We start from the raw sequence: 24,106 nt of genomic DNA, 5'->3' as shown, positions 1-24,106 counted from the left end.
AGGAGGAGGCCGTGGTGGAGACGGCCCCTGCGGAAGCTTCCAGGTGTCCCCCGCGGCAGCCGCGGCCGACTCGGCACTCTCACGGCAGGTCTGTTGGCTCCAGCACGTCAGCGAGCAGGTGCCCCGAGCGTCCCTGCCGCCAGGACCCTCGCTCTCCACAGGCGGCTTCTGCTCTGACGGGCACGTGCACCGCGCGGCGGCCGCTGCTGTGACTGTGCTGTGTCCTCAGGGTCACTCTGGTGGCCCCGCGCCCCGTCTCCCGCGACGGTTCTTTCAGAGACGCTTCGGGACCGTGCTCCCTCGTGTTTAAAATCTCCGCTGAACGCTCCGCGCCCATCTGGGCTGCCCTGGGCACAGCGGCTCCGACGCCATCGGCGGAAAGTCTGCTCAGCTCCGGTGCTTCCGTGGGAACCGCGAAGGCTGAGCCCGCCGAGGTGCCGTGGCTTTGGCTGTCACGTCCGTAGTCTTCACCTGGGCAAGAACAAGACGAGTCTATTTCCTTGCAACGGACGTCGGTGGTCTGCGCCGTGGGCTTCGTCTCCAGCTCCGTCTCCCCCTTCTTACAACCAGTGACCCATTTGCAAACTGCTGCCTCCCTCGGAGCACCGTCCCCATAAACTTCCCGTGAAGCTCGGTGACGTCCCCATCCTTCCACCCCAGCTTCTCTGTACTAACGTGATGCTCGTTCTTGCTTCAGTTTTAGCAGCGCTCGTGTGGCTCCGATGGGGCTCGTTTCAAACTGACGCCTCGTCCCTCCCAGCGCCTCACACCAGGCCCTGTTCACACACGCTACGTCCAGTTAGGACCAGTTTATTTTGGTGCAAAAGAATTGAAATCCATGAGTAGTTTTTTCATAACACACATTTTCCGTGAACTTTCTGAAGACCCTTTTATGTCCCAGATGTGGAGTTTCAGGAGTGGCAACTCAGAAGTGCCAGTGGGCACAGACACAGCCTCGGAAAGCGTCTCTCCAGCCAGGGGCCCGAGGGCAGCGCCCCCGCCACACACGCCTCCCCGGAGTGGGTGGGCGCGTGGCAGACAGCTCGTGCAAGGTGTCTTGTTAGTTACAAGGGACATGCACAGTGAAGCCACAACCAGTGGTCTCCTGTCAGAATGGCTGAAGTGACAAGTAGGGACAGCTCCCCATGCTGGGGAGGAGGCAGAGCCGGGCAGCAGGCGCCGGGTCTCTAGGATTCCGGGACAGGACCGTGGGCTCCCTGTGCCCTTCGGGCACCCGGCCCCCGCGCTGCTCCCGGTCCCACCTCCTTGCTGCGCCGCTCAGGAAACTCCCGGCTGCGCCAGGCGAGGTGCAGCTTTCTCGGGGTTTGGAGTGCAGACCCGGCACTATGATCAAGTACGTTCAAACCAGGCGTGATGGCCAGTCGGTTCCCCCCGAGCCGTATTTCTGTTTTTCAAGAAGATAAGTGTTATGGGGTGGGTGAGGCACAAACCTTCGGGGTCACCTTGAGGCCCACGCCTGGCCCGCCCCACAGGCAAGCATCAGGAATGGACTGAGCGGCAGATCCCACGGTCCCCCTGCTGGCCGCTCGGCCTGTGGGTGCCCGGGAAGCCCTGCCCGGGGTGGGGGGCCCTGGGCTGCCTGGTCTGAGTCTTCTCCTTGCTCCTCCCTGGAGTGTTCCGGGCAGAGCCGCACGTGGGCGTCTGCCAGACCCTGGCCAGGAGGGAGCTGCAGCCCTGAACTTGGCTCCGTGTCGTCCCCTCCCCCTGCTGCCGCAGCTTGGATTTCCGTGGAAGGGAATCATGACATTCATCCTTCTGTGCAGACAAACTAGTTAACCCAGAAAGAACCCAGGTCGATGGTGTCAGTTTTGCAAGTCGCCAAAGCTGCAGAAGACCCTGCCCTTCGTGCCCGGGCGTGCGGGGAACACCCAGGATTGCGCTGACGGCTGCTCGGTGCTGGTGGCTCTTACCGGCTTCTTGGGTCCTCTGCGTCACGTGGCGGCCGAGCCAAGCCCAGCAGCTCCACGTTAAACACGGCCCAGCAGGCGGGGTGGCCTGCCCTGCCCTGCCCTGCCCACTGAAGTGTTTGCAATCGAGTTGGCTGGAATAGAATGAACCGTATGGATCCTCTCCACAAACAAAGGGGAAAAACACGCCTTTGGCCTACTGTTTGCTGGCCCCAGGGACAGGCCCTGGGGCAGCTTGGAGATGCTGGGACAGGCCTGGCACGGGTGGTGGAGGCCCAGGCCCAGTGGACCCTAGGGGGGCAGGGCCTTGATGGCCCCAGCCCAGACGTTCAGCACCTTGGGGGCCTGGCAGGTTCAGGGTCGGGGAGCAGGGCGGGGCCCCAGGGCAACTGAGGACCTGCACCGGCCACGGAGCGGCCCGTGGGCCTGGGACGAAGGAGGAGCCGGCGCTGGGCTGACTCCCGATGGTGCCCAGGGGCGTGGCTGGCATGTCCACACCTGTGCCCCTCATGGCTCTGCCAACCCATCGCAGCCCCTACCAAGTGAGACGCTGATGTGGCGGGGAGGGAAGGCTGGCCCTGCTGTGCTCACGGGCCCCGAGTCCCCAATCTGCACACCCAGCTGTGGCCTTGGGGGTGGGGGGGCTAGGGGGGCTGGGAGGCCACACTCAGGCCTTCCACCTGCTGGGCTTGCGGACAGCTCTTGTCACGTTGGGCTGAGACCCGTCCCCACTGTCTTACACCCTGGCCTGAATTATGCCTCGGGGGCCGCTCAGAGGCAGTCTCTGCCCCCTGCTCGTGTCCTGCCCTCTGGGTTTCTGAGGGAGGCCAGTGGTCGGGACACACGGGACCTTCTCTCCAAGCGGCAGGACCTCAGTTCCTTAAATAACCCTGCACATGGCTCAGCCGGCCTCTCGCTGGGAAACACGGTCCCAGAATTGCTTCTGCTGCCCCGGGGAGGGCGGGCAGCCCAGAGACCGCCCCACACTGGCTTGGGGTCTCCTGGTGCCTAACATGCCTGGTGGGTCGTGTCTTCCCAGGGAGGGGTCTGGGGGGACTTCGAGGGCTCCCTTGGTGGTGCCTGTGGGCCCAGCTTCTGCCCCAGGCAGGGCCAGCACTGCCAGCTGCCCCGGCCATTCTGGTCCCGCCCACCGTGGCCCGCAGGGCTGGGCAGGCCCACCCGCTCCCTCCACCCCCAGGGCCTGGGACCTCAGGGACCGCTCTTGTGCCACCCACCTTGCTGGGCACCTGTGTGAGCCACTGCTGGTGCCCGAGTCCCGGGACACGTCTGCCTGGTGGCGTGTTCCTTCCCCACCTGATGTCTGAGTGGACTCCTCTGGGATTTGCCCTTCTGTGACTGGTTCATTTCACGGGGCCTTGTGTCCTCAAGATTCATCTGTGTTGTAGTATGTGTTTGAATTTCATTCCTTTCTAAGGCTAAGCGACATTCCCTTCTATGGAGTCATCCATGTATGGTCGGGGCACAGGGGGGCGCTTGCCCCTTTGGCTGTCGCGCATGACGCCGCTGCGGACCTGAGCGTGCAAATGTCTCCCGAGACCCGGCTCTCTGTGCTTCCGGGTATTTCCCGGACGCAGCTCGTGGTCCACCCACGGCTGCCATCCTGCTGTGTCACACGCAGGTGTGACATTCTGGGTTTCAGGTTGGGTGCCCGATCTCTTACTCCCAGGAAGGAAAAGAATTGACACTTATCAAGTGCTCATTTTGTGCTCGGCGTGGAGACGGGGTCTTACACGTGGGGTCCCTGTCTGGGGAAACTGCACGGGGCTGATGCCTGTGGTCCGGGCTGGCTCCCTGCGCTGGGACGGGGCCAAGCAGGTGAGAGGCTGCGAGCCCCCGCGGCCGGCCAGGAGCAGTGCTCACCTGCTGTGTGCTTCCCCTGCAGGTGAGTGAGAAAATGTAGTGGAGCGACAGCCCCCGTGACGCCTGCTGGAGCTTGGCGTGGACACCCCAGCCCAGACGGAGCACCCACCCCGACACCCCGTCCGCCATCCGGCCTCACCATGTCCAAGAAGGGGGCCGGCGGCCGAGCCAAGGGGGACAGGGCAGAGGCTTTCGCGGCGCTCCAGGCGGCCAACGAGGAGCTGCGAGCCAAGCTCACGGACATCCAGATCGAGCTGCAGCAGGAGAAGAGCAAGGTGGGCCCCCCGCCTGTGACGCCCTCCCAGGTCCCCACTGCCCGCCCGGCTCTGCCCAGAGGAGCATCCTGCAGGCCCGGGAATGTCCTCAAGGCGCTCAGGACGGACCTCTGGGGGGCTGAGGCCGTGGGGAGACCCGAGGGCCTGGAAAGCAGGGTGGTGCCCCAAACCCAAGGTGACTCGCCACCGGCCTGCACCGCAGGACCCTGGGGGCTTTGCCTGACAGACCTCCCCAAGGTGACACTGAGCTTCCCGCTGGGTTGTCTCAGTGGCCTGAGTGAGACGGAGTGGGCGGGGGCAGCTCCTCGGTGTGACCAAGGCCGGAGCTGCGAGGCCGGGGGTGGGGCTGTGGGCACAGTGGGGGCTGCCCGGTGAGCAGGGAGCCCGGGGAGAGCCTGGGGGACAAAGGCTATGAAGGGGACGGGAGACCCCATGGGCCTGACCCCAGGAGCCTCATGGCTTAGCTGCTCAGTGGGGCCGGGGGGAGCATAGCCCTGAGACAGGGGTGGGGCCAGGGCGCCGAGGGGTGAGCCCAGCGTGCCGCGGGCCCTGGTCGTCCAGCCGCAGGGTAGACCCAGGGCAGGACTGACGCCACCACCCCATCTTTCCCTGAGCAGACTTTGAGCACCCACTGCATGGCAGAGTGTGGGTGACAGGACAGGTTAGCCCAAGGTCTAAGCATCTAGATGGGAACAAAACATCCAGGCAAAAATCGCAGTGTTTCCGAAAGCCTGAGATGAGGTCACGTCAGACAGCTCAGCCGCTCAGGTTTGTTCCCGTTTGCCGGATGCCGCGTGTCGGGCGGCAGCCTCTGTGGGGGCAGCGGGGAGTTGGGCAGAGGCTGCCCGAGGACACCGGGCCTGCGGTGGGCGCGCCCGCCTGCTCCATGGGGCTGTGTCCGCGGGGAAGCTTCCCGCTCCCCACTGGCAGGTTCGCGTGAGAGGTCTGGGCTCTGCCTCCCCAGCGTGGCCCGTTCCTGGGGGACGGGTCCACCTTCCAGGGACCGTGTGTCCACAGCCTCCCTTCCAGGCTGGCGCTGCCCACGGCTGAGTCTGTGGAGTGCCACGGCTGCACGTGCACGCGGGCACCAGCCGGGTCTGGGTTCGGTGGTTAATGTGCATTTGAAGGGGAGATTTCGGAATGTTTGCCAGAAAACACACCGAAACACAAGCCCCCAGCGGCGGGCGCCCCCACGACCGCGGTGTCGCTGCTGTCTTTCAGGTGAGCCGAGTGGAGCGCGAGAAGAACCAGGAGCTGCGGCAGGTGCGCGAGCACGAGCAGCACAAGAGCGCCGTCCTGCTCACGGAGCTCAAGACCAAGCTGCACGAGGAGAAGATGAAGGAGCTGCAGGCCGTGCGCGAGGCGCTGCTGCGGCAGCACGAGGCCGAGCTACTCAGGGTCATCAAGATCAAGGACAACGAGAACCAGCGGCTGCAGGCGCTGCTGCACGCCCTGCGGGACGGTGGCCCCGACAAGGTCAAGACCGTGCTCCTGTCCGAGGCCAAGGAGGAGGTCAAGAGGGGCTTCGAGGTGGAGAAGGTCAAGATGCAGCAGGAGATCTCGGAGCTCAAGGGCGCCAAGAGGCAGGTGGAGGAGGCGCTGACGCTGGTCATGCAGGCGGACAAGATCAAGGCCGCGGAGATCCGCAGCGTGTACCACCTGCACCAGGAGGAGATCGGCCGCATCAAGAAGGAGTGCGAGCGTGAGATCCGCAGGCTGGTATGTGGCGGGCGCGGGCCGGCGGCGGGGCGGGCTGGCCGCTCTGGCTTCTCCCCAGGCTGCTCTCTGTCACATCGAGCTCGTGATGCTGTCTGGGGACAGGGCTGAGCGGGGGCCCAGGGCGCGTGGCACTTCCATGCTGCGTTACTACAGCATCTGGGAGAGATGTCAACATGCAGCTACTGCACACCTGAGTGCATTTGCTAAAACACAAGCTCAGACTGTTGTTAAAAACTCCATAAATCCAAAGAATTACAGGCAGAAACCAATTTCTTCTTTCTCATAAAAATCTATGATGCCCCAGTCGTCTAGACAGCTAGTTAATGTCAAATACTAATATACAGCGGTGATTAAAGCCCCACAGAAAGACTGCTATAGAAATCAGGTCCATTTCTCCCCGAGTGCTATTTTTGGAGTGTGGGTGGGAGCAGCCGTCCTGCGTTTCCACAGCTTTTGCTTCAGGTAAGCGACCAGGAATGCGTGCGAGGCCGCCATCCCCGAGGGAGCCACGCGGAGTCTGGGCCTGAGTTTGTTTTCCCCAACGGTGGCGTGACCAGCTGCAGCTGCAGCCCTGTCGGCTCCCAGGGGGCCGGGTCTTGCCAGAGAGCACCGCCCGGGGCTCCAGGCCACGCACGGCCAGACACCCCAAGCCCCACCCAGCTCTGCCCGCTCCCCTGCTCCCCGGGAGCAGCCCTTGCCTCGTGCGTGTGCCTCGCACTGCACAGGTAAAGGGGGGTCTCAGGGGTAAGACCCCCGACCCCCAAGGAGTTACTTGCCTCCTGGCTCCGGCTCTGATGTCCACCGGAAAATGGAGAGTTTTTAAAAGTCTCAGGTACAGGCTTTACCCAGACCGACTAAACCAGAATTTCTGGAGGGTGAAGCCTGGGTGTCAGGGTTTGTTTTTCTCTTCATTTTGGGAAAACTTCCATGGAGTAAAGTCAAGTCTGACGGAAAAGCTTGGTGATTTTTGGCATGTGCGTGTAACCGCCGCTTACGTCAAGGGGCAGAACACACGCAAGCCCCTTCCCAGCCAGGGCGCTGCCGCTGCCTGTCCCTGCGTTCACAGAAACCAGGGCTCACAGCCTGTTCCCGCGTGACTCTGTCGTGGCTGTTTCTCCATTCTTCTGCGAGGGACTTTTGTTCTAATCACGTACCATTGGCGGCTGTTACCATGTTGCCATCACGTCTCTGGGGCGCTGTGTGCACTCACTTCTGGACAGCGGGAGGACTTGCCGGGTCACGGAGGGCCAGTGCTTCACGGCAGCAGATTCTGCCGGTTTTCTAACGTGGGCGAGTCACCCTCGCACCTCCCGCCAGCCACCCGGTTCCGTCTTGCTCCATGTCCTGGCCGACAGCAGTGCTGTCACTTGTCTACAACAGCGACAAGCACGAAAGTCCCACCGTCCTGGTGGCCTCTGCCACGTCCCCTTTGGTGAAACATCCGTTCACGTATTTTCCCGTCTCTAAATGGACATGTCTGTCTTACACTCTGAGCTTTCTTCCCTCCGTCTGTGGCGGCCCCATCATTTCCTCGTGACGCCCAAGTTGTCGGTTTCTTGTACGTGCTTTTTGTGTCCTGTCTGAACACCCTTTGCCTCCCCCCAGGTCATGAGGACGCCCCTCTGTTCTGTCTCGGACGCCTCGTAGCTTTCTCCTGGCGTGTGACTCTGCGATCCACGCAAATGCAGCTTTGGTGACGGGCGTGCGGGGGGTGAGGGTTCCCCGCTCACGTGCGGACACGCGGCTGTCACAGGACCATTCTCTGACAGCGCTGTCCTTCCCCGCCAGCTGCAGTAGCACCTCAGCCACGTAGCGAGTGACCCGTGTTTGGGGGTCTGTTTCCAGACTCTGTCACCCTGTCTGGGTCCGTTTTTCCTCCTCGCATCATCCGCAGGGTCTGAATTCCGACACTGTCAAGTAAGTCATGACAGCGGGAGTGTGAGTTCTCCGGCTTTGTTCTTCCTCTTCAAGACTGTTCTCACTGTTCCAGATAAAATTTCGATCGGCTTGGCAGTTCCACAGAGAGACTGCTGTCTTGAACCCGAGCAAACGTGGCAGGCGTCACTGTTCACGTGGCTCTTCTCTTCTCTCAGCAGCGCGGTGTGAGCTTCAGTGCAGAGGTCTTGCCCATCTTCTGTTGTATTTATTCCTAAGTATTTAATATTTTATGCTACTGTAAATGGTGTTGCTTTTTAAAAGTTTTAAAATATTTTCCAATTGTTTTTTGCTGATATATAGAAATACGATTGATTTTGTATATTGGTTTTGTATCTTGCAGCCTTGCTGAATTCACTTACTAATTCTAACAGCGTGTTTGTACATTTTTTAGGGTTTTCTACGTATGTAATCATGTCACCTGCAAACAAATACGATTTAATTCTTCCTTTTTTTTTTTTTTTAGAGAGAGTCTTGCTCTGTTGCCCAGGCTAGAGTGCCGTGGCATCTGCCCAGCTCACAGCAACCTCACACTCCTGGGCTCAAGCGAGCCTCCTGCCTCAGCCTCCCGAGTAGCTGGGACGACAGGCATGCGCCACCATGCCCGGCTAATTTTTACTATATATATTTTTAGCTGTCCAAATCATTTATTTCTATTTTTTAGTAGAGACAGGGTCTCACTCTTGCTCAGGCTGGTCTCGAAATCCTGACCTTGAGCAATCCTCCCGCCTCGGCCTCCCAGATTGCTGGGATTACAGGCGTGAGCCACCGCGCCCAGCCAGTTCTTCCTTTCTGATCTTATACATTTTATTTCTTTTCCTTGCCTTAACACACTGGTGCAGAGCTAGGTACAATTTGGGACAGAAGTGCTGACAGTGAAAAACCCTGTCCCGTTCCAACCTCAGGGCGAAAGTATCACACTGAGTACAATTGAGTTGCAGGTTTATTGTTGTTTTGTTTTTTTAGTGTGTGGGGGGTTGGCAATAGTCTTCATCAGATTAAGAAAATTCCCTTTTATTCCTGCTTTGCTAATCATGTTTTCATGAGTGGCTGTGGAATTTTATCAAATGCTTTTTCTGCTTAGAGATGATCATTTTTTTCTTTACTGATGAGATTAATTATATATTTAGCTTTTAAATGTAAAATTGACATTACGTTTTTGGAATACATTTTACTTAGCCTTGATATATTGTTGTTTTACTATACTTTATATATAAATATACGCTGGCATCAGAATTTTCCCCTTTTTTATAAGGCCCTTGCCAAGGTATGGTTTCTGTTTGGCTGACCTCATGAAGCAATTTCAGAAGTATGTCCCTTTTTCTGTTCCCTCAATGGATTTGTTCAATATTAGTGTGTTTCTTCCTCAAATATTTGGGAAAATTCACCAGTGAAGCTATTAGGGTCTGGAGTTTTCTTTGTGAAATGCTTTTAAATTATGAATTAAATCGATTTAATAAACATAGACTATTCAGATTTTCTATTTCTTCTTATGTCAAGTTTGGCAAAATAGATTCTTCAGTGAATATGTCCAATTCATATAAATCTTCACAGTTATCGACATTGAAGTTTTCCTGACTTCTTGCTATCCTGTTAGCGTCTTTGGGTCTGTGACGGTGGCCCCTTCCGTTCCCGGTGCTAGTGACTCGTGTTTTGTTCTCTTTTCCGAACTTTCTTCATCCTTCCCTCCCTCCCTCTCTCTCCAGTCCTGAATGGGGTTATCTCCCCTTTTCTTTTAACATTTAGTATTATTCCATTAGTGGTTAAATAGAACTTTTAAAATGTATCCTTAAATTACTACATTGTATCATAAATTAGTAATTTTGCTACGTACCCACAATACAAGAACCTTGTAACAGCAACTTCACCCCCTTTCTTCTGTTACTGTCATATATTTCACTTTTACACGTTATAAACCCCCAAAGAAATGGTTTTTAATGTTCCTTTGAGCAGTCGGTAGTCATTTATATTTATTCATATCTTGCCCTTTTGTGCTCTCGTCTTGGAAACTTCCCAGACGGAAACTCCTTTAGAGTTTTTTGCAGTGTGTGTCCGCTGAGGAAGGATTCTCTCAGCTTTCGCGTGTCTAAGAATATCTTGCCTTGCCCTCACTTTTGAAGGATATATTCATGGAACCTAGAACTCGAGTTGTCAGTGTTTTCTTTTGGCACTTTGTCCAGTTCCTGAGTTGTTTCCCGCAGACGGGCAAGTCTGACGCCAACTCTCCCGGCACACTGGGAGCCTGGGCACTCGACCCGTGGGGAAAACTCCCCGGAGTCAGTTCCCAAACGCGCAGCGAGTCCTGGTGCGTCTCTGGGACGCTGGCGGGGGGCTCGGGCTCACTGCTTGGCCTCAAATGTTATCTGTCCTCTTTACGCTCACTCTCAGACCCCGCCTGAGGATGCGCCAGGCTGCCTGGTGCCGCGCAGCCCTGCTCTGGTCTCTGCTTCCCTGTGTGGCCTTAAGTAGCCCGCAGTCTGCACCCCTCGGTGCTCTTTCCTGCCCCTGCCATGCTCCGCCCTGGGCGCTGGGCGCTGGCGTCCTTCCTTCTCCCATCAACTCAAGGCCGGGTCCACAACACCCAGGCGTGGCCAGCCCAGTAGGGAGCAGCCGCAGCTGCAGTGACCCCACCCGGGCTGGTGATGACCCCGTGTGAGGAAGACACACATGTGTGTCACAGGGCACGTGTGCAGGGTGCCTCTGCACGGGGGGACAGTGGCAGGACCCCGCCAGTGTGCTGTACCCGCCAGGCGCTCGTGAAGTGCAGGTTCCCAGGCTCCACCCTCAGGTTCCAGTTCTTTGCATCTGGGGGCAAGGGCTCCGCCTGTTGACAGGGGTCCCAGGTGGCTGTGACACGGAGCCGTCCGGGGTCACAAGCTGTGAAGCCCTGTGCTTGGAGGGAAGGGCTGGTCACCGCTGTCAGTGAGGGCACGGACGGGGCATTGCCCCCCAGCCCCGGGGGTGGGCACCGGGGCCAGCGTTTCAGAGCGTCGAGGCTGCAGTGATGCCGCCAGACACGAGCTGGATCCGCCTGGCAGGAAGGGAGCCACGGGGGACCCGGTGTCTGCGGGACCCCCCACATCCTACACTGTCTGCCACGCTGTCCGCGTGGCCTGAAGTCCACGATCCGGGCCGGTTAGACAGCTCCGTCCTTGCCTCCAAGCTAACTTCAGTTTCTTAGCTCGTTTTATCTTCAAACAGCATGTAAAGCAGCAAGATAGCCTATCTGCTCTAGTGCTGAAAAGCATTTCGTGCCAAACTGTTCACCCCTGAATCCCCAACGACTTCGTCTTCTTGTAAATCCGTGGCTGTCAGTGACGACGCCCAAGCGCCCAAGTCTGTCGTTCCGACTTTGGGCCGCTCCTTCGGGTCTGCTGGGCCTCCGCCTGTGGGTGCAGTGCCCGCCTCCTGGCCTCACATCCCTGCGGCAGCTGGGACAAGGGCCGGGTGCCCCAAGGCAGCTGGGACGAGGCCAGGGTGCCCTGAGGCCGGCAGCAGCTGGGACCCGGAAGGGCTTCTTAATGGGGTTAGTAGACTCAGCGCACAGAGCTGCACTTACGGAGGTGGGAAGGCCACCCACCCTCACAGCCACCAGCCAGGCCGGGGAGCAGAGACCCTGGGTGATCAGACCTGGGCACCCCGACACTGCCGTCTGGGCTGCTTGTCCGGGTGCCCCCACCTCCCCCGAAGGCCTCCGCTTGCCCGGAAACAGCCGTGCAGGAGGCCAGCCCTGTGGCCATTCCTGGATGACAGCGGGGCCCCCACCTGCCTGGCCCTCCCCGGTGAGCAGGCCCTGCTGGGGAAGGGGCCACGTGGGCTTTGAGACCAGGGGTCCTGCCCCACAGCCCCCTGCACCGCCCCCGCTGCTGGCGGGGTGAGGGTGACTCTGTGCAGCGGGAGGCAGGGGCTGCCGGCAGCTTCTCCCGGCCTTGCGGGACGTGTGGCCCCTGCATGCTGGGGGCCCCAGCGGGACGGCGTGAGTTGGGGCACACGGGCCCGGGGGCCCCTCAGGAAGGTGCCTCCTCAGCTGGAAGTGGGGCTCTCGGTGCGGGACCCTCTGCGTTTGCTTCTGGTCTCAGAGCCGGAGACACTGGTGGGCCGTGCCGTGGGGCCCCCCACCCCGCCTGTTTCCATGGTGACCGCCGCTCTGTGCCCTGCCTGCCTGTGTGACTGTGTTCTGTTCTCCTTGTAGATGGAGGAGATAAAGTTTAAAGACAGAGCAGTCTTCGTGCTGGAGAGAGAGTTAGGGGTGCAAGCCGGGCACGCTCAGAGACTGCAGCTCCAAAAGGAGGCTCTAGATGAGCAGCTGTCCCAGGTCAGAGAGGCCGACCGGCACCCCGGCAGCCCCAGGCGCGAACTTCCTCATGCAGGCGGTGCAGGAGACGCCTCAGACCACTCGGGAAGCCCTGTAAGCACCTCCCCAGGACCCCGGCCCCAGACTCACAGGCAGATGGGCCCCGTGGCCGCACGGCCCACTCAGGCAGCACTCGGGGGCCAGAGCCCAGGTGGAGCCAGCCCCAGCCCTGGGTGCCCTCCAGCCCTGCCCGACCCTCAGAGCGCTGGCAGAGACGTCCCCTTCCTGCCCACCACACCGCACGAGCACCGGCCTCATCACCCTCCCGCGGCCCCAGGCTGCTGAGGGACCCACCGGCCCCCGGCTGGCGGCAGAGGAGGCTGCCCTCAGCGCCCGCTGCTTCCGCCCCGCACGCGGGCTTGGCCCTCTGCCCGGGGAGGCCCGTACGCGGTTCCCTGCCTATCGTATCCGTGGCTGGGGCCCCTCGTGTGGTGGCTCCTGGCACTCATGTCACCAGTCACTCTCCCACCCGCTTTTGTGTGACCGCACCGCTCCCCATGCCTGCCGGGCTGTGCGTGGTGACGTGGGGTCCGCATGGCCGTGGCTTCCATCCTCTCCTCATCCAGGTTCCTCCGTGGCGGCGCTGGCACATCCTGACCTACCTGCCCTGGACCCCCGGGGTCCTGCGGGGTCTCTGGGCCCCTGGCCTCTCCTGCACCTGTTGAATGAGGAACTCGAGTCTCGTCCAGCCCCTCCCTGGACACCTGTTTCTTTGCATTGACGATAAAACTGTATTTGGGCTGAGCCAGGCCTAGGACAGTGACATTTCAAGAATAGAAAACAACATTTTGTAATCTTATTATAAATGGCTTAACTGAATTAAACCCAGCCCCTCCTGCTCTGGTGCTTGGTCGACTATTGCATTAACTCCAGAGAAATTTTGAAACTAGATTAAATGTTTTCACTGGTTTGTGCCCGTGGTCCCAGGGGTTCCAAACGTGACCATAGGCAGCTCAGTCTGAGGAGCACCCTTCTTGGGGAACCAGCCTTTGACAGTGTCCAAGTATCTCCTGTGCTCACGTCACAGTGCCGGGAAATCGGCCCCCGCCGGGCAGGGCAGGGCAGGCCCTTCCTGCAGGGGCAGCCGGGGCGTCTCCCCGGCGTGACCCACACGCGAGGTCCCCGTGTTTGCGCCCCTGGCCCTCCACACCTGCAAACTTCGACGTTTCTGCTCCTTCTGTTCCGTCCCCACCGTGCAGCTTGCGGTGGCTGGGGCCGTGGGGCGGGGCTGCCTCCCCCCGGCAGCCGTAGGAAGCCCAGGCCATGATGACCCAGCGTGTTGGGTTTCCTTAGCGTGTTGGGATTTGCAAGGGTTTCCACGCCTGTGTCTAGGAACAGTTATTTGCAGTTGATTTTTGTTTTAGGAACAGCAGTTGGATGAAAAGGATGCCCGGCGCTTCCAACTGAAAATCGCGGAGTTAAGCGCGATCATCCGAAAGCTGGAGGACCGCAACGCCCTGCTGTCGGAGGAGAGGAACGAGCTGGTGAGTGGGGGGGGCTTTTGGATCCTTCGGGTTTATGGCTGCGGGGTGGGGGTGGGGCCTCCACTGCCCAAACTCCTTGTGGCATGGAAGAGTGATGGTGACAAGGGCCGGCCTGGCATCTGGGTCCCTTGGCTGTGTGCCAATAAAACTTTATTAGCAAAACAGGTGGTGGGTGGCCGGTTGGTGGATCCCTGCTCTCTGTGGCTGGGGACAGTGTCCCCTATTCTGCACAGGATCCGGGTTGCGTGAGGACACAGCCCTGGGGTGGGCCGGCACCGTCAGTCCTCACAGCCGCTGGGATTTTAAGCTCCTGGAGGGTGTGTAAGCGGCGCAGAGTGTCAAGAAAGGCCCAGTGGGCGGCGAGTTGACCGCGGCTCTCCGTGGCACGTGGCACGCTGGCCCCAGGCTGCTGGTGTTCGGCTTCCCCCTGCCTGCGGATGGGACCAGGCCTGGCCCCTGGCCGTGCCCAGCCCAGCCTGAGCGCAGGGTCACCTGGGTGCCAGGCAGGCAGACGCCACCTGGCAGCAAGGACGGAAGTTGCCTCTTTCCAAGCAGTGGGCCGGTAACCATGCTGCAGTGGCCGAGGCTCCGGGCAGGGTGCTGGCTGCGTGGAGACCTGTCGTTCTCTGCACTTAGAACCATCAGCTCCTGTGACTGATTTTGTCTTTCAGTTAAAGCGTCTGAGAGAGGCTGAGAGTCAGTACAAGCCGTTGCTGGATAAGAACAAACGCCTCACTCGGAAAAATGAAGATTTGTCTCACACTCTGCGTCGAATAGAAAACAAGTTAAAGTTTGTCACCCAGGAGAACATAGAAATGGTGAGGGGCCGGGCTGGGGCCGCAGACCCCGCCTTGCGCGTGGGAGTCTGGTCTCACCTGCTTTGTGGGGGAGGAGCCCGAAAGCCCGTGGGTTCCCCCGGGGCTCCGAGGCTGGGCAGGAGGCCCCGGCCCTGCTGCGGTGGGGGCAGCCACCTGTTTGGCTCCCGCAGGAGGAGGGGGAAGACTCCAGCTCCCCACGTGCCGTCAGGCGCTGCCCCCCCCCCACCTGTGACGTGGTCTGCTCTGTGTTGCAGAGACAGAGGGCCGGGATCATCCGGAGACCCAGCTCCTTAAACGACCTCGATCAAAGTCAAGACGAAAGAGAAGTTGATTTCCTGAAACTTCAGATTGTCGAGCAGCAGAACCTCATAGATGAGCTTTCTAAGGTAAGCGGTGGGCTGTGCGCCCGCCCACCCCTGGCTCCCAGGAGCCTGGCATGAGACGGGGACGGCAGGCAGGCGTTTGTGGGCCACTTGGGCTGGGTCCCCCGCACGGCTGCTGCTCAAGGTGGCCGTCCCTGCACCAGCCTCTCCCTGGGTCTCCAAAATGCATCCCTCCGGCTGCCCGGGCCCAAGCGGAGCTGCCTGTGCTCAGTCCTGGGGCAGCCGCAGCTAATCAGCACACGGGGACTCACGACAATGGCGGTTTATCCTCTCACGGCTCTGGGGGCCACTAGTCTAAAACTGTGGCTGCGGCAGGGCCATGCTCTCCCAAGAGGCTCCGGGGGAGGATCCTCTCTGTCACCTTGAGGACTCTAGGGCCATTGGCCACGTCTCACCTGTCTCTGCCCCACCTTCCCCTGGCTTTGTCCTCTTCTGTCACTCTTAGCAACTCTGCCCTGGGCCGAGGGCCCCAAACAGGGTGGGCTCCGGATCCTTGCTCAGCCATGCCTGCAAAGACACTGTTTCCAAATCGGGTCACATTCACAGGTCTGGGGGGGCAGGCTGTGGGCACATCTTTTGGGGGCACCCTGCAGCCCACCCCACCCCGTGGCCCCTGCACCCAGCACCGTTTTGCAAATAGTCCTTCCGGAAACTCTCCTCCCGTTGTCCCGCTTTGGGGCACCTTCTGCATCCTGCTGGTATCGTGACTGACGATGCAGTGAGGTCGTCTCGGAACCCACCGCCCTCGGCCATTCTGCGTCCCCTGGAAGGGACAGCAGGGTCCCTCTGTGTCACCAGCACACACAACTGGGAGGCGCTGGCCTGTCTTCAATGACTGAGGCCACCTCCACAGAACTGTGAGATGGGACACAGAGGGACCCCCTGCCTGCCACGGGCTTCGGGGTGGGGGGGATCCGCTGTCCACGCTGAGGTCCCCGCTTGTTTCTTGTTCGGTTACACAGTGAGCACCGGTCTCAGCCGCGCCAAGGGTTCAGGAGGGAAACAACAGGAACGGCCCGGCCTTGGCCGTCACAAATGTGCACGGTTTCTGTTTCCACACGGCCCCTCCTCCCGCAGCCGCGAGTGAGGTGCCCCGCCGGGGTGCTGGGCAGCGGCTGAGGAAGGCGGAGGCCGCCAGGAGAGCGAAGACGCCTCTGGGGCACAGGCGCGTGGCTCGGCGGTTAGGATGCGGCAGAGGTTCAGGGGCCCCTCCGGGGCTCTTACACCTGTGGCAGTGGTTCCGTGACGTGTGTTTTCTTTTCTAGACCCTGGAAACCGCCGGCTACGTCAAGAGCGTGTTAGTAAGTACCAGTCGGCGTCCCCGCGTGTGCGACGCTCCCGTTCCCAGCGTAGTTGCCCGTGGGCCCTGTTCCGTGCTGACGGCGCCGTAGCGCAGACAGAGCAGCCTCTGGGTAGCTTTGCTGTCACCACAGCGCTGCCCGACCAAAGCTTTGCACTGGCCCCCCAGAATGCCCGCCCGCGAAGCCCCCGCTGAGACAGGACCAGCTCGATGACTCCTCTGTGTCATCGTTAAGGCCAGGACAGACAGCTGCCCTCCCCTGGGGGCTCCCTCTGCCGCGGCTCCTCCCTGGGGCCGGTTCACTCTCACTGGCACAGCTTCCCTGGAGAGGAGCAGGCCACTGGGCTCCGCACAGGGGTGGGCGCCGTCCTGCAGGGCACGAGGGACCTGGGCCACTGGGCCCCCTGAACTGCCCCTTCCCACGCGAGCCCCTCCGGTCACCTGCCTCCTAACGCAGGCGGAAGGGGAGGTGGGGACGGCCGAGGGCTCAGAGCCACATCGGCCCTGGCAGGGAAGGTGGCCCCGCAGGCTTCCAGAGTGGGACCCCAGGGGAGGCCCCTGCTTCATGTGGCCTGAATCCGTGTCCTGTGTCGGTCCACGTGATGACACGGAAATACTGAGCCGGGGCTTTGAAGCTGATGGAGCTGTTCAGCTGTAAAAATCTCTTGCCCTGGTTTCTGCAGGAGCGAGACAAGCTGTTGAGATACCGGAAGCAAAGAAAGAAAATGGCGAAACTCCCCAAGGTAAAGAGCGTGTGTCAACGGGCGCCTCGAAAATCCACTTACCGGGAGCGAATCTCTTCCTTTGGAGATGAAAAGGAAATAGTTTTTATTATTTCCAAAAACTGTTACTGTGAAATAACCAAAATACGATCCAAAGTAAATATTCTGCGTATAATTTTTTTATTTTTATTTTTTATTTATTTATTTTTTTTTGAGACAGAGTCTCACTTTGTTGCCCGGGCTAGAGTGAGTGCCGTGGTGTCAGCCTAGCTCACAGCAACCTCCAACTCCTGGGCTCAAGCGATCCTCCTGCCTCAGCCTCCCAAGTAACTGGGACTACAGGCATGCACCACCATGCCCTGCTAATTTTTTCTATATATTTTTAGTTGTCCAGATAATTTTTATTTCTATTTTTAGTAGAGACGGGGTCTCGCTCAGGCTGGTCTCGAACTCCTGACCTCGAGTGATCCACCCGCCTCGGCCTCCCAGAGGGCTAGGATTACAGGCGTGAGCCACCACGCCCGGCCTCTGCCTATAATTTTAAATTTAAAAATCCAACCACGTTTATTTTACATTTCCAAGAGAAGCTAGGAATTCCTGATAACCACCCGAACAGCCGCGCTGGCGGGGAGGGCTGGCTCTGGGGGCTGGTGTCCTGCCGCCGCCCGCGCGTCTGAGCCCCAGGTCTGTGGACGTGCAGCGCTGGGCTCAGTCTGCCCCGCCATTCCTGTCACGGCCGCGGCGCCACGGTCCCCAGGGCCAGCCCACGCCCCCAGAAATCTAAAGACCTGGGGTAATTTCTGTACAACGCTTTTTGATGAACTTGTGATTTTTATGAAGGGAGATTCTGGAGAGAGTCGCAGAGGAACGAACTCACCTCCTGCTTCATGCAAAATGTGTGTGTTGTTTTGTTTCGAACAGTCAGTGACGTTCCTTGACGGCTCCCAGACATTCTTTGGTCACAATCGCTGGGCGCTCGCGCTCCTGAGGATCATTTGGGGGCATTTAGAAGTTACCTGGAGGGATGGAGGCGGGGTGGGCGGTGGGGGGTCTGGCGTGTGCGTCCTGCTCACGGGCTGCCCGGGCGCTGCCAGGACCAGGGAGGAGCACGTCAGACAGACAGGCCGGGAGCCAGGGCAGGGGACGCCCTCGGCCCGTCTGTGAACACCACAGGCTCACGGGGCCTCGACGGGGTGTGCCAGGGAGGAGAAACTGAGGCTGCTTTGGGGAGCCAGGCAAGCGCCGGGAGGGCGCGGCGGGCATCCAGGGGGAGGGAGAGGGGACGTGGTGACCAGGAGGCCGGGCTGCTGCCCTGGTCGGGGCACAATAATCAGAGACAGGGGGACCGGGAGGGAACTGGGTGTTTGATAAAGAACCTCGAGTCTGTGCTCTGCGTTTGCCCAAGTTTGGAAGGTTCAGTGACAAGTCCGAGTCCGGGAGAAGCTGGAGGACAGGGGAAGCCACCCCGGGCGCAGGTGGTTGCTCACCCCGGAGCCCCACGTGGCCGGCGGCTGGGGGTGTGGGTGGCTGGGGAGGCTCACTCAAGAGATGGGCCAGAGGCTGGTTTTTGGGCCCAGGGTTGTCTGGGGGCCCCAGGAAGGAGTTTTGCTGGAAGGTTCTGGCAGAGGAACCAACAGGGAGACCCGGAGGCTGAGAAAGGAAGGGGACCTTCAGTGTGATTGAGAAGGTGCAGGATTTTGGATTTTGTGATATTTCTAAACCTAAGTGAGGAAACCTGAGGTTCGAGAAGGCAGGGGTGGGGGGGGCGAGGGGGCCGGGGGTCCCCAAAGGCAGGGCCTCGCAGACCGGCAGTGGAAGACTCATCTTTGTTTTTGCTCTCATTCCAATCTGTCAAGACCAATACTTTTAAAATTGCAACAAAAATGCTTTACTGGAGACGTGGCCCTGCCTCGGGCCAGGCACTGTCCGCTCTGTGCGTCCCACTGGGCACCAGTGGCGATGGCCGAGTGCCACTGTCCTCAGGGAGCTGCAGAGACCTCATCCCCGTGACAGCATTCGTCCCCACCATGAGGGTGGAGCCCTGGACCCACCTGTCCCCAGGCCCCAGCCTGCTCCCCGCCACCCCCTTGGGACGGAGATGGGACTGGGGCAGGGGTGGGGCTGTGCGGTGGGCGGTCGGTTCACCCCCAGCCCGGGCAACAGGAAGAGAGGTGGGACAGGGCATGTTGCCGCCTGGGCCTGGGTTTGCACTAATGCTGCGTTTTGGCCACAAGCCGGTCATTGTGGAGACCTTTTTCGGTTACGATGAGGAAGCGTCCCTGGAATCCGATGGCTCTTCCGTCTCTTACCAAACGGACCGGACGGACCAGACCCCCTGCACCCCGGACGACGACTTGGAGGAGGTAACTTGGGCCTTCCCGAGGCAGGTCCCACGCTTGCGGCGAGCGGGCTCGTGGCAGGGCCAGCCCTCGGGGACACTGAGGTGGGCTGGGATCCGGCCGTGTGAGTCCTGCTCCCGTGTTGCCAGGTATGCGGCTGCCCTGGCTCCCACCCACGGCCCCCCACGCTCCCTCCCGCCGTCCAGCCGCGCCCTCTGCAGAGGGGTCCGGGGCTCCCACAGGAGGTCGGTCCCAAGGCCTAGAGCAATCAGGGCGACAAGGACGTCGAGTGGGAGCTTCTTTCTGACAAAGACGCAGCCCCTTCTTCCAGAATCAAGCCCACCCTCCCGTCCAGGCAGCTGCCTCAGCCCCAGGGCCGGAAGCCACGGCGTGGCATCGTGAGCGGGTCCGACTGGCCCTGCCCCATGGCTGTGGGACCAGGAGTGCAGGTCCCTGAGCAGGCCCAGAGCCGAGGCCAGGGACTGGGCCTCCCCCGGCTGGTCCCTGAGGGCTGCCCCGTGGCCCTGCCTGGACATCCCAGATGAGCAATGGCCTCGGGGCACAGGGCTGGGCAGGAAACCAGCTGGGTCTGGTTGGTCACGCCTGGGCACTGCCCGCCCTCCCCACCGCAGGGGGGCACTGGGGCCTGTGGAGGCAGCAGCAGACCCCCCTCCGGCTGCCTTCTCCCCGGGTCCCCAGGTGTCATCCCAGCCAGGGGCTGAGTCTGCAGGCGCCGCCTGGGGAGGATGGGCCTGGGAGGAGCTGGGTCACCCGGCGCTCTACCCCCCATGCAGCCTGGCTCTCTCCCCAGACACACTGCAGCGGGGCCATGTGGCCTGGTGGGCAGTGCAGGGTGTGGGGGGCGGCCAGGCTGGCACGCAGGGCCCCCGGCCCAGCCCCCGGCCCCGGCCCAGCTTCCCCAGGGAAGCCTTTCTCCAGACGGCACTGGGTCCCCGGCAGTCGCCCTCCCTGTGAGCCGGAGATGGCCTCGTCACGCTGGCAGGAAGACCCCACTAGGGAAAATGGGGAGCCCGGGCGCCCCGCTGTCCGGGGGGGTGTGTGGCATGGGCCGCGCTGACGCTGTCCCTGCGTGTGCTGTCCTGCGCCTCTCCAGGGCATGGCCAAGGAGGAGACGGAGCTGCGGTTCCGGCAGCTGACCATGGAGTACCAGGCGCTGCAGCGCGCCTACGCCTTGCTGCAGGAGCAGGTCGGAGGGACGCTGGACGCAGAGCGAGAAGTTAAGGTCTAACTGACTTCTACTCCACCACGTTCCGGCCGCGCCCGGCTCCTCCCCGCGTGCCCCGTGGCCCTGGCAGGGACACCTGCACCGTCACCCCTTGGGCCGGGCCCTTGTCTCCTGCCGTCACTTAGGACCTGTGATGCCCGCTGAGGACACAGACCCCTGTCTGGAACCCAGGGCTGGGGTCCCGCTGGGCTGGGGGAGGGCGAGCGGTGCCGGGCAGGTGAGCGTGGGGGGCTGGGAGAACCCCAGGGCCGTGGCGGCCGCCTGGGACCTGGGGCACCTGGGGAAGTCACCTTCCCCACCTGCTGGTGGTGCTCCCAGGCAGCCGGGGACACGGAGGGCCGGGGGCGTTTGAGCTGTTCTCAAGACTTGCTGAGATTGTTGCTCACCCAGCAAATGCTGAGCTCAAACCCTGTGCCTGCCTTTATCCTGAGCCAGAGCAGCGGTGTCCCCTCCTGTCCCTGCTTCCCTGGGCCTGCCCTGGCCTTGGCGTTGGGAACGCCCACATGCCTGGCTGGCGCGGCTGGCGGGCGCCCCCTGCTGGCCGCTGGGGCAGTGCAGGACAAGGGCGAGTGGGGAGCCCCTGGGTGGGGGTCCCGGGCTGGCCCACCCTCCTGCCGCAGGAGCCGTGGCTGGTGTACCTCAGGGAGACGGGCGTGTCCCCCGGGTGAGGGTCTGCTGAGCGGGTGGCTGTGGGGCCTGGGGTTCCGGCTGGGCCTGCTCCCCGCGTCCACCCTGCGGGGCCAGAGGCGCTGTCGTGCGCCGTGGGCTGGGTGGAGGATGGACCTCCTGGGGCGAGGGGACGCTGTCGGCAGACACCCCAGACATCCGTCCTGGCTGCCCGGGGGGCCCACTGGGCCTCACGCTCTGTCCCCTTGGCCGCCCTGGGGACCTGGGCGGGTTTCCCCTCCTGCCTTTCTGGGCAGCTGTCGTGAGAGTCGGGAGAAAGGCAAACCCGGCTGTGCCCTCCAGCCCTTCCCGGGTCACCTGCCCACGGAGGGACTTCCCCTCCTCTGGCTTGGAAACGAGATTCATCTGCCCAGCAGCGGACTTCAGACGTTCCCTGCTTGAATTTTTTGACTTAATTTTTGCACAACCCTCAGAGAAAGAAAAAGTCAAAGTCTCTGTTCAGGTCCGCATCAGACCCAGGGGCCCGGGCACGGCGGGGCGGGTGAGACTGGCCGGAGCCAGCGCAGGGCCTTCTCCTCCCCACCCCCCTCGTTTGGGAGCTGGAGGAAGCCTTGGTTTCCCTTTTCACCATCGGGTGACAAAGAAACTGTTGTTTTTCTTTTTTTTTTGAGACAGAGTCTCACTCTGTTGCCCGGGCTAGAGAGAGTGCCATGGCATCAGCCTAGCTCACAGCAACCTCAGACTCCTGGGCTCAAGTGATTCTCCTGCCTCAGCCTCCCAGGTAGCTGGGACTACAGGCATGTGCCATCATGCCCGGCTAATTTTTTCTATATATTTTTAGTTGTCCAGATAATTTCTTTCTATTTTTAGTAGAGACAGGGTCTCGCTCTTGCTCAGGGTGGTCTCAGACTTGTGAGCTCAACCGATCCACCCGCCTCAGCCTCCCAGAGTGCTAGGATTACAAGCGTGAGCCACCACACCCGGCCGGACAAAGAAACTTTTGATCAAAGGCCACATGGAAACAAAGAACAACTAAGATTTTGCTTAGAGAGTAAAAATGTCCAAACTGCATTTTAAAAAATTTTTAATTGACACTTAGAGAAAAATTTGAGGCAGAGAAGTACCATATGATATTATTATTTTTTTTTTTTTTTTGAGACAGAGTCTAGCTCTGTTGCCCGGGCTAGAGTGAGTGCTGTGGCGTCAGCCTAGCTCACAGCAACCTCAAACTCCTTGGCTTACGCGATCCTCCTGCCTCAGCCTCCCGAGTAGCTGGGACTACAGGCATGGGCCACCATGCCTGACTAATTTTTTCTATATATATTTTTAGTTGGCCAGATAATTTCTTTTTATTTTTAGTAGAGACGGGGTCTCACTCTTGCTCAGGCTGGCCTCGAACTCCTGACCTCGAGCGATCCACCCGCCTCGGCCTCCCAGAGTGCTAGGATTACAGGCGTGAGCCACTACACCTGGCCTGATATTATTCTTAAAATTGGAAAACACAAAAAAGACAAATGGGGAAAGTAGAGTTCCCAGGACCCGGCAGCCTGACGGTGTTGAAATTGGAAATGCCGCCCTGGCTGCGCACGTCGGAGGCCCAGGAATAAGGAAAGGGCCGTGGAGGGGGCATGAGGGGCCACTGATCACGTGGACGTGGCCCCTTGTGGGGTCCAGGGCTGTGGCAGCCACGGCCTCCAGGGCCGTCTCCCCCCCTGGAAGTGCAGGGCTGGGACTGGCTGGAACCCCCTCTGCTCAGCCTTCCCCGGCCCCTCAGGGGACGGCAGAGGTGAGGGGCAGGGGGCAGGCGCGGTGTGGGGGTAGGGGCCACAATCCGCAGACAGGGCCCAACAGGGACCCAGAGCTCGGTGGGCACCGCCAAAGGCCCTCGGACCCTCGAACCCTGTGCCCAGCAGCCCCTGAAGGCTCCCACCCCCACACTGCTCCCTCTCTGTCCCTGGAGAGAGCAGGGGCAACCCCGCAGTTTGGACCCCACGAGAGCAAACTGAGTCAGGGGCCAGCCACTCAGACCCCGCTGGGAGGGACTGCACAGACCTGGGGGTGACTTGTGAGGTGGGGGCTTGTCCTCCATGCCAGGGCAGGCTCCGGGCAGCGGGTGAAGGAGCACGAGGTGTGGGGTGGGGGCGAGCCCAGGGCCAGTGGGGGCTCCCGCGCCGGCGGCAGGGCCTTTCCAAGAGCCCCCCCCCCCCATTGTGTACTCCAGTGTCACCCAAGGAGACGGCAGCACAGCACCCGCCAGGGCCGGGCGGGGCACACGCCGGCCTCGGCCCTCACTTGCTGCTCCGTCCCGTAAGCCAGGATCGCACCCAGTGAGCTCTCGGAGCTCATCTGCCGTTTCCTTATGATCTAAGTGAGACCACTTGCTTCGAACAAGCCTTCAAGCTCCTTCTCTTTCTCCCGAGGGCGTGAACGGTCACCCTCAGCGAGGCAGGCGGCGTCCCCTGCCGTCTGCGCTAGATGCGCCGTGGCCCACACCTGGCTGTTAGGGAAAGTCTGACGTGTCCCTCCTCCCGTCCTACAGACGCGTGAGCAGCTCCACGCAGAAGTGCAGCGGGCGCAGACGCGCATCGAGGACTTGGAGAAGGTGCTGGCGGAGCAGGGGCAGGTGAGCCCGTGACCGTGGGGGCCCGGCCCCTGAGCAGCCTCTGCCCACCTGCTGGGCTGGGGGGCATCCTCGTTGGGGGGGGGGGTGTCCTCGGGGCAGGAGGGCCCGCGGAGCCCGGCCCGTGGCCGTCCTTGATGCCAACCGCTGGGCGGGCAGACAAGACGATGACATGAGCCACAGACATGCTGTGTTGCCGCCATCCCAGATTTCAGTGCCGTGGCAACCATAACCACCCCCGGGCACGTGTGGGCCTGCAGGCGAGGACCCACCCTGGCCATGCGCAGCCCCCGAGGACCAGCAGGCCTGTCCCCAGACGTCCAGGGTGAGGTCCCTGAGGCGCATCCGACGCTCCAGTCGTCTCCCGGATGCTGCTGGAGAAGAGTGGCCGGTGGCTGGGACACAGGAGGAGCAGGGGGGGAGGACGACGAGGGCACCACCCTCTTTATGTGCGGAAGTGACGCCATTAAACCTG

The 24,106-nt window shown here is 60.9% G+C and overlaps 1 protein-coding gene across 1 annotated transcript in view; it reads left to right on the top strand.

Annotated features, from left to right (window-relative positions):
• Positions 1-3,887: 3,887 nt before the first annotated feature.
• The window catches only part of JAKMIP3 (Janus kinase and microtubule interacting protein 3), a 40,799-nt gene continuing 20,580 nt past the window's right edge, over positions 3,888-24,106 (top strand). The window contains exons 1-11 of the mRNA XM_045569080.1: positions 3,888-4,084; positions 5,306-5,803; positions 11,931-12,146; positions 13,457-13,576; positions 14,248-14,394; positions 14,649-14,780; positions 16,043-16,078; positions 16,761-16,820; positions 19,034-19,162; positions 20,253-20,381; positions 23,551-23,634. Of these exons, the coding sequence (XP_045425036.1) occupies positions 3,950-4,084; positions 5,306-5,803; positions 11,931-12,146; positions 13,457-13,576; positions 14,248-14,394; positions 14,649-14,780; positions 16,043-16,078; positions 16,761-16,820; positions 19,034-19,162; positions 20,253-20,381; positions 23,551-23,634 (1,686 nt within the window). The 5' untranslated portion in view covers positions 3,888-3,949. The remainder of the gene's footprint in view (positions 4,085-5,305; positions 5,804-11,930; positions 12,147-13,456; positions 13,577-14,247; positions 14,395-14,648; positions 14,781-16,042; positions 16,079-16,760; positions 16,821-19,033; positions 19,163-20,252; positions 20,382-23,550; positions 23,635-24,106) is intronic.

This window comes from Lemur catta, chromosome 14 (genome assembly GCF_020740605.2).
Source record: "Lemur catta isolate mLemCat1 chromosome 14, mLemCat1.pri, whole genome shotgun sequence".
NCBI lineage: Eukaryota > Metazoa > Chordata > Mammalia > Primates > Lemuridae > Lemur > Lemur catta.
The sequence above is the reverse complement of the archived record's forward strand: the minus strand, read 5'-3'. Positions and strand labels throughout refer to the sequence as shown.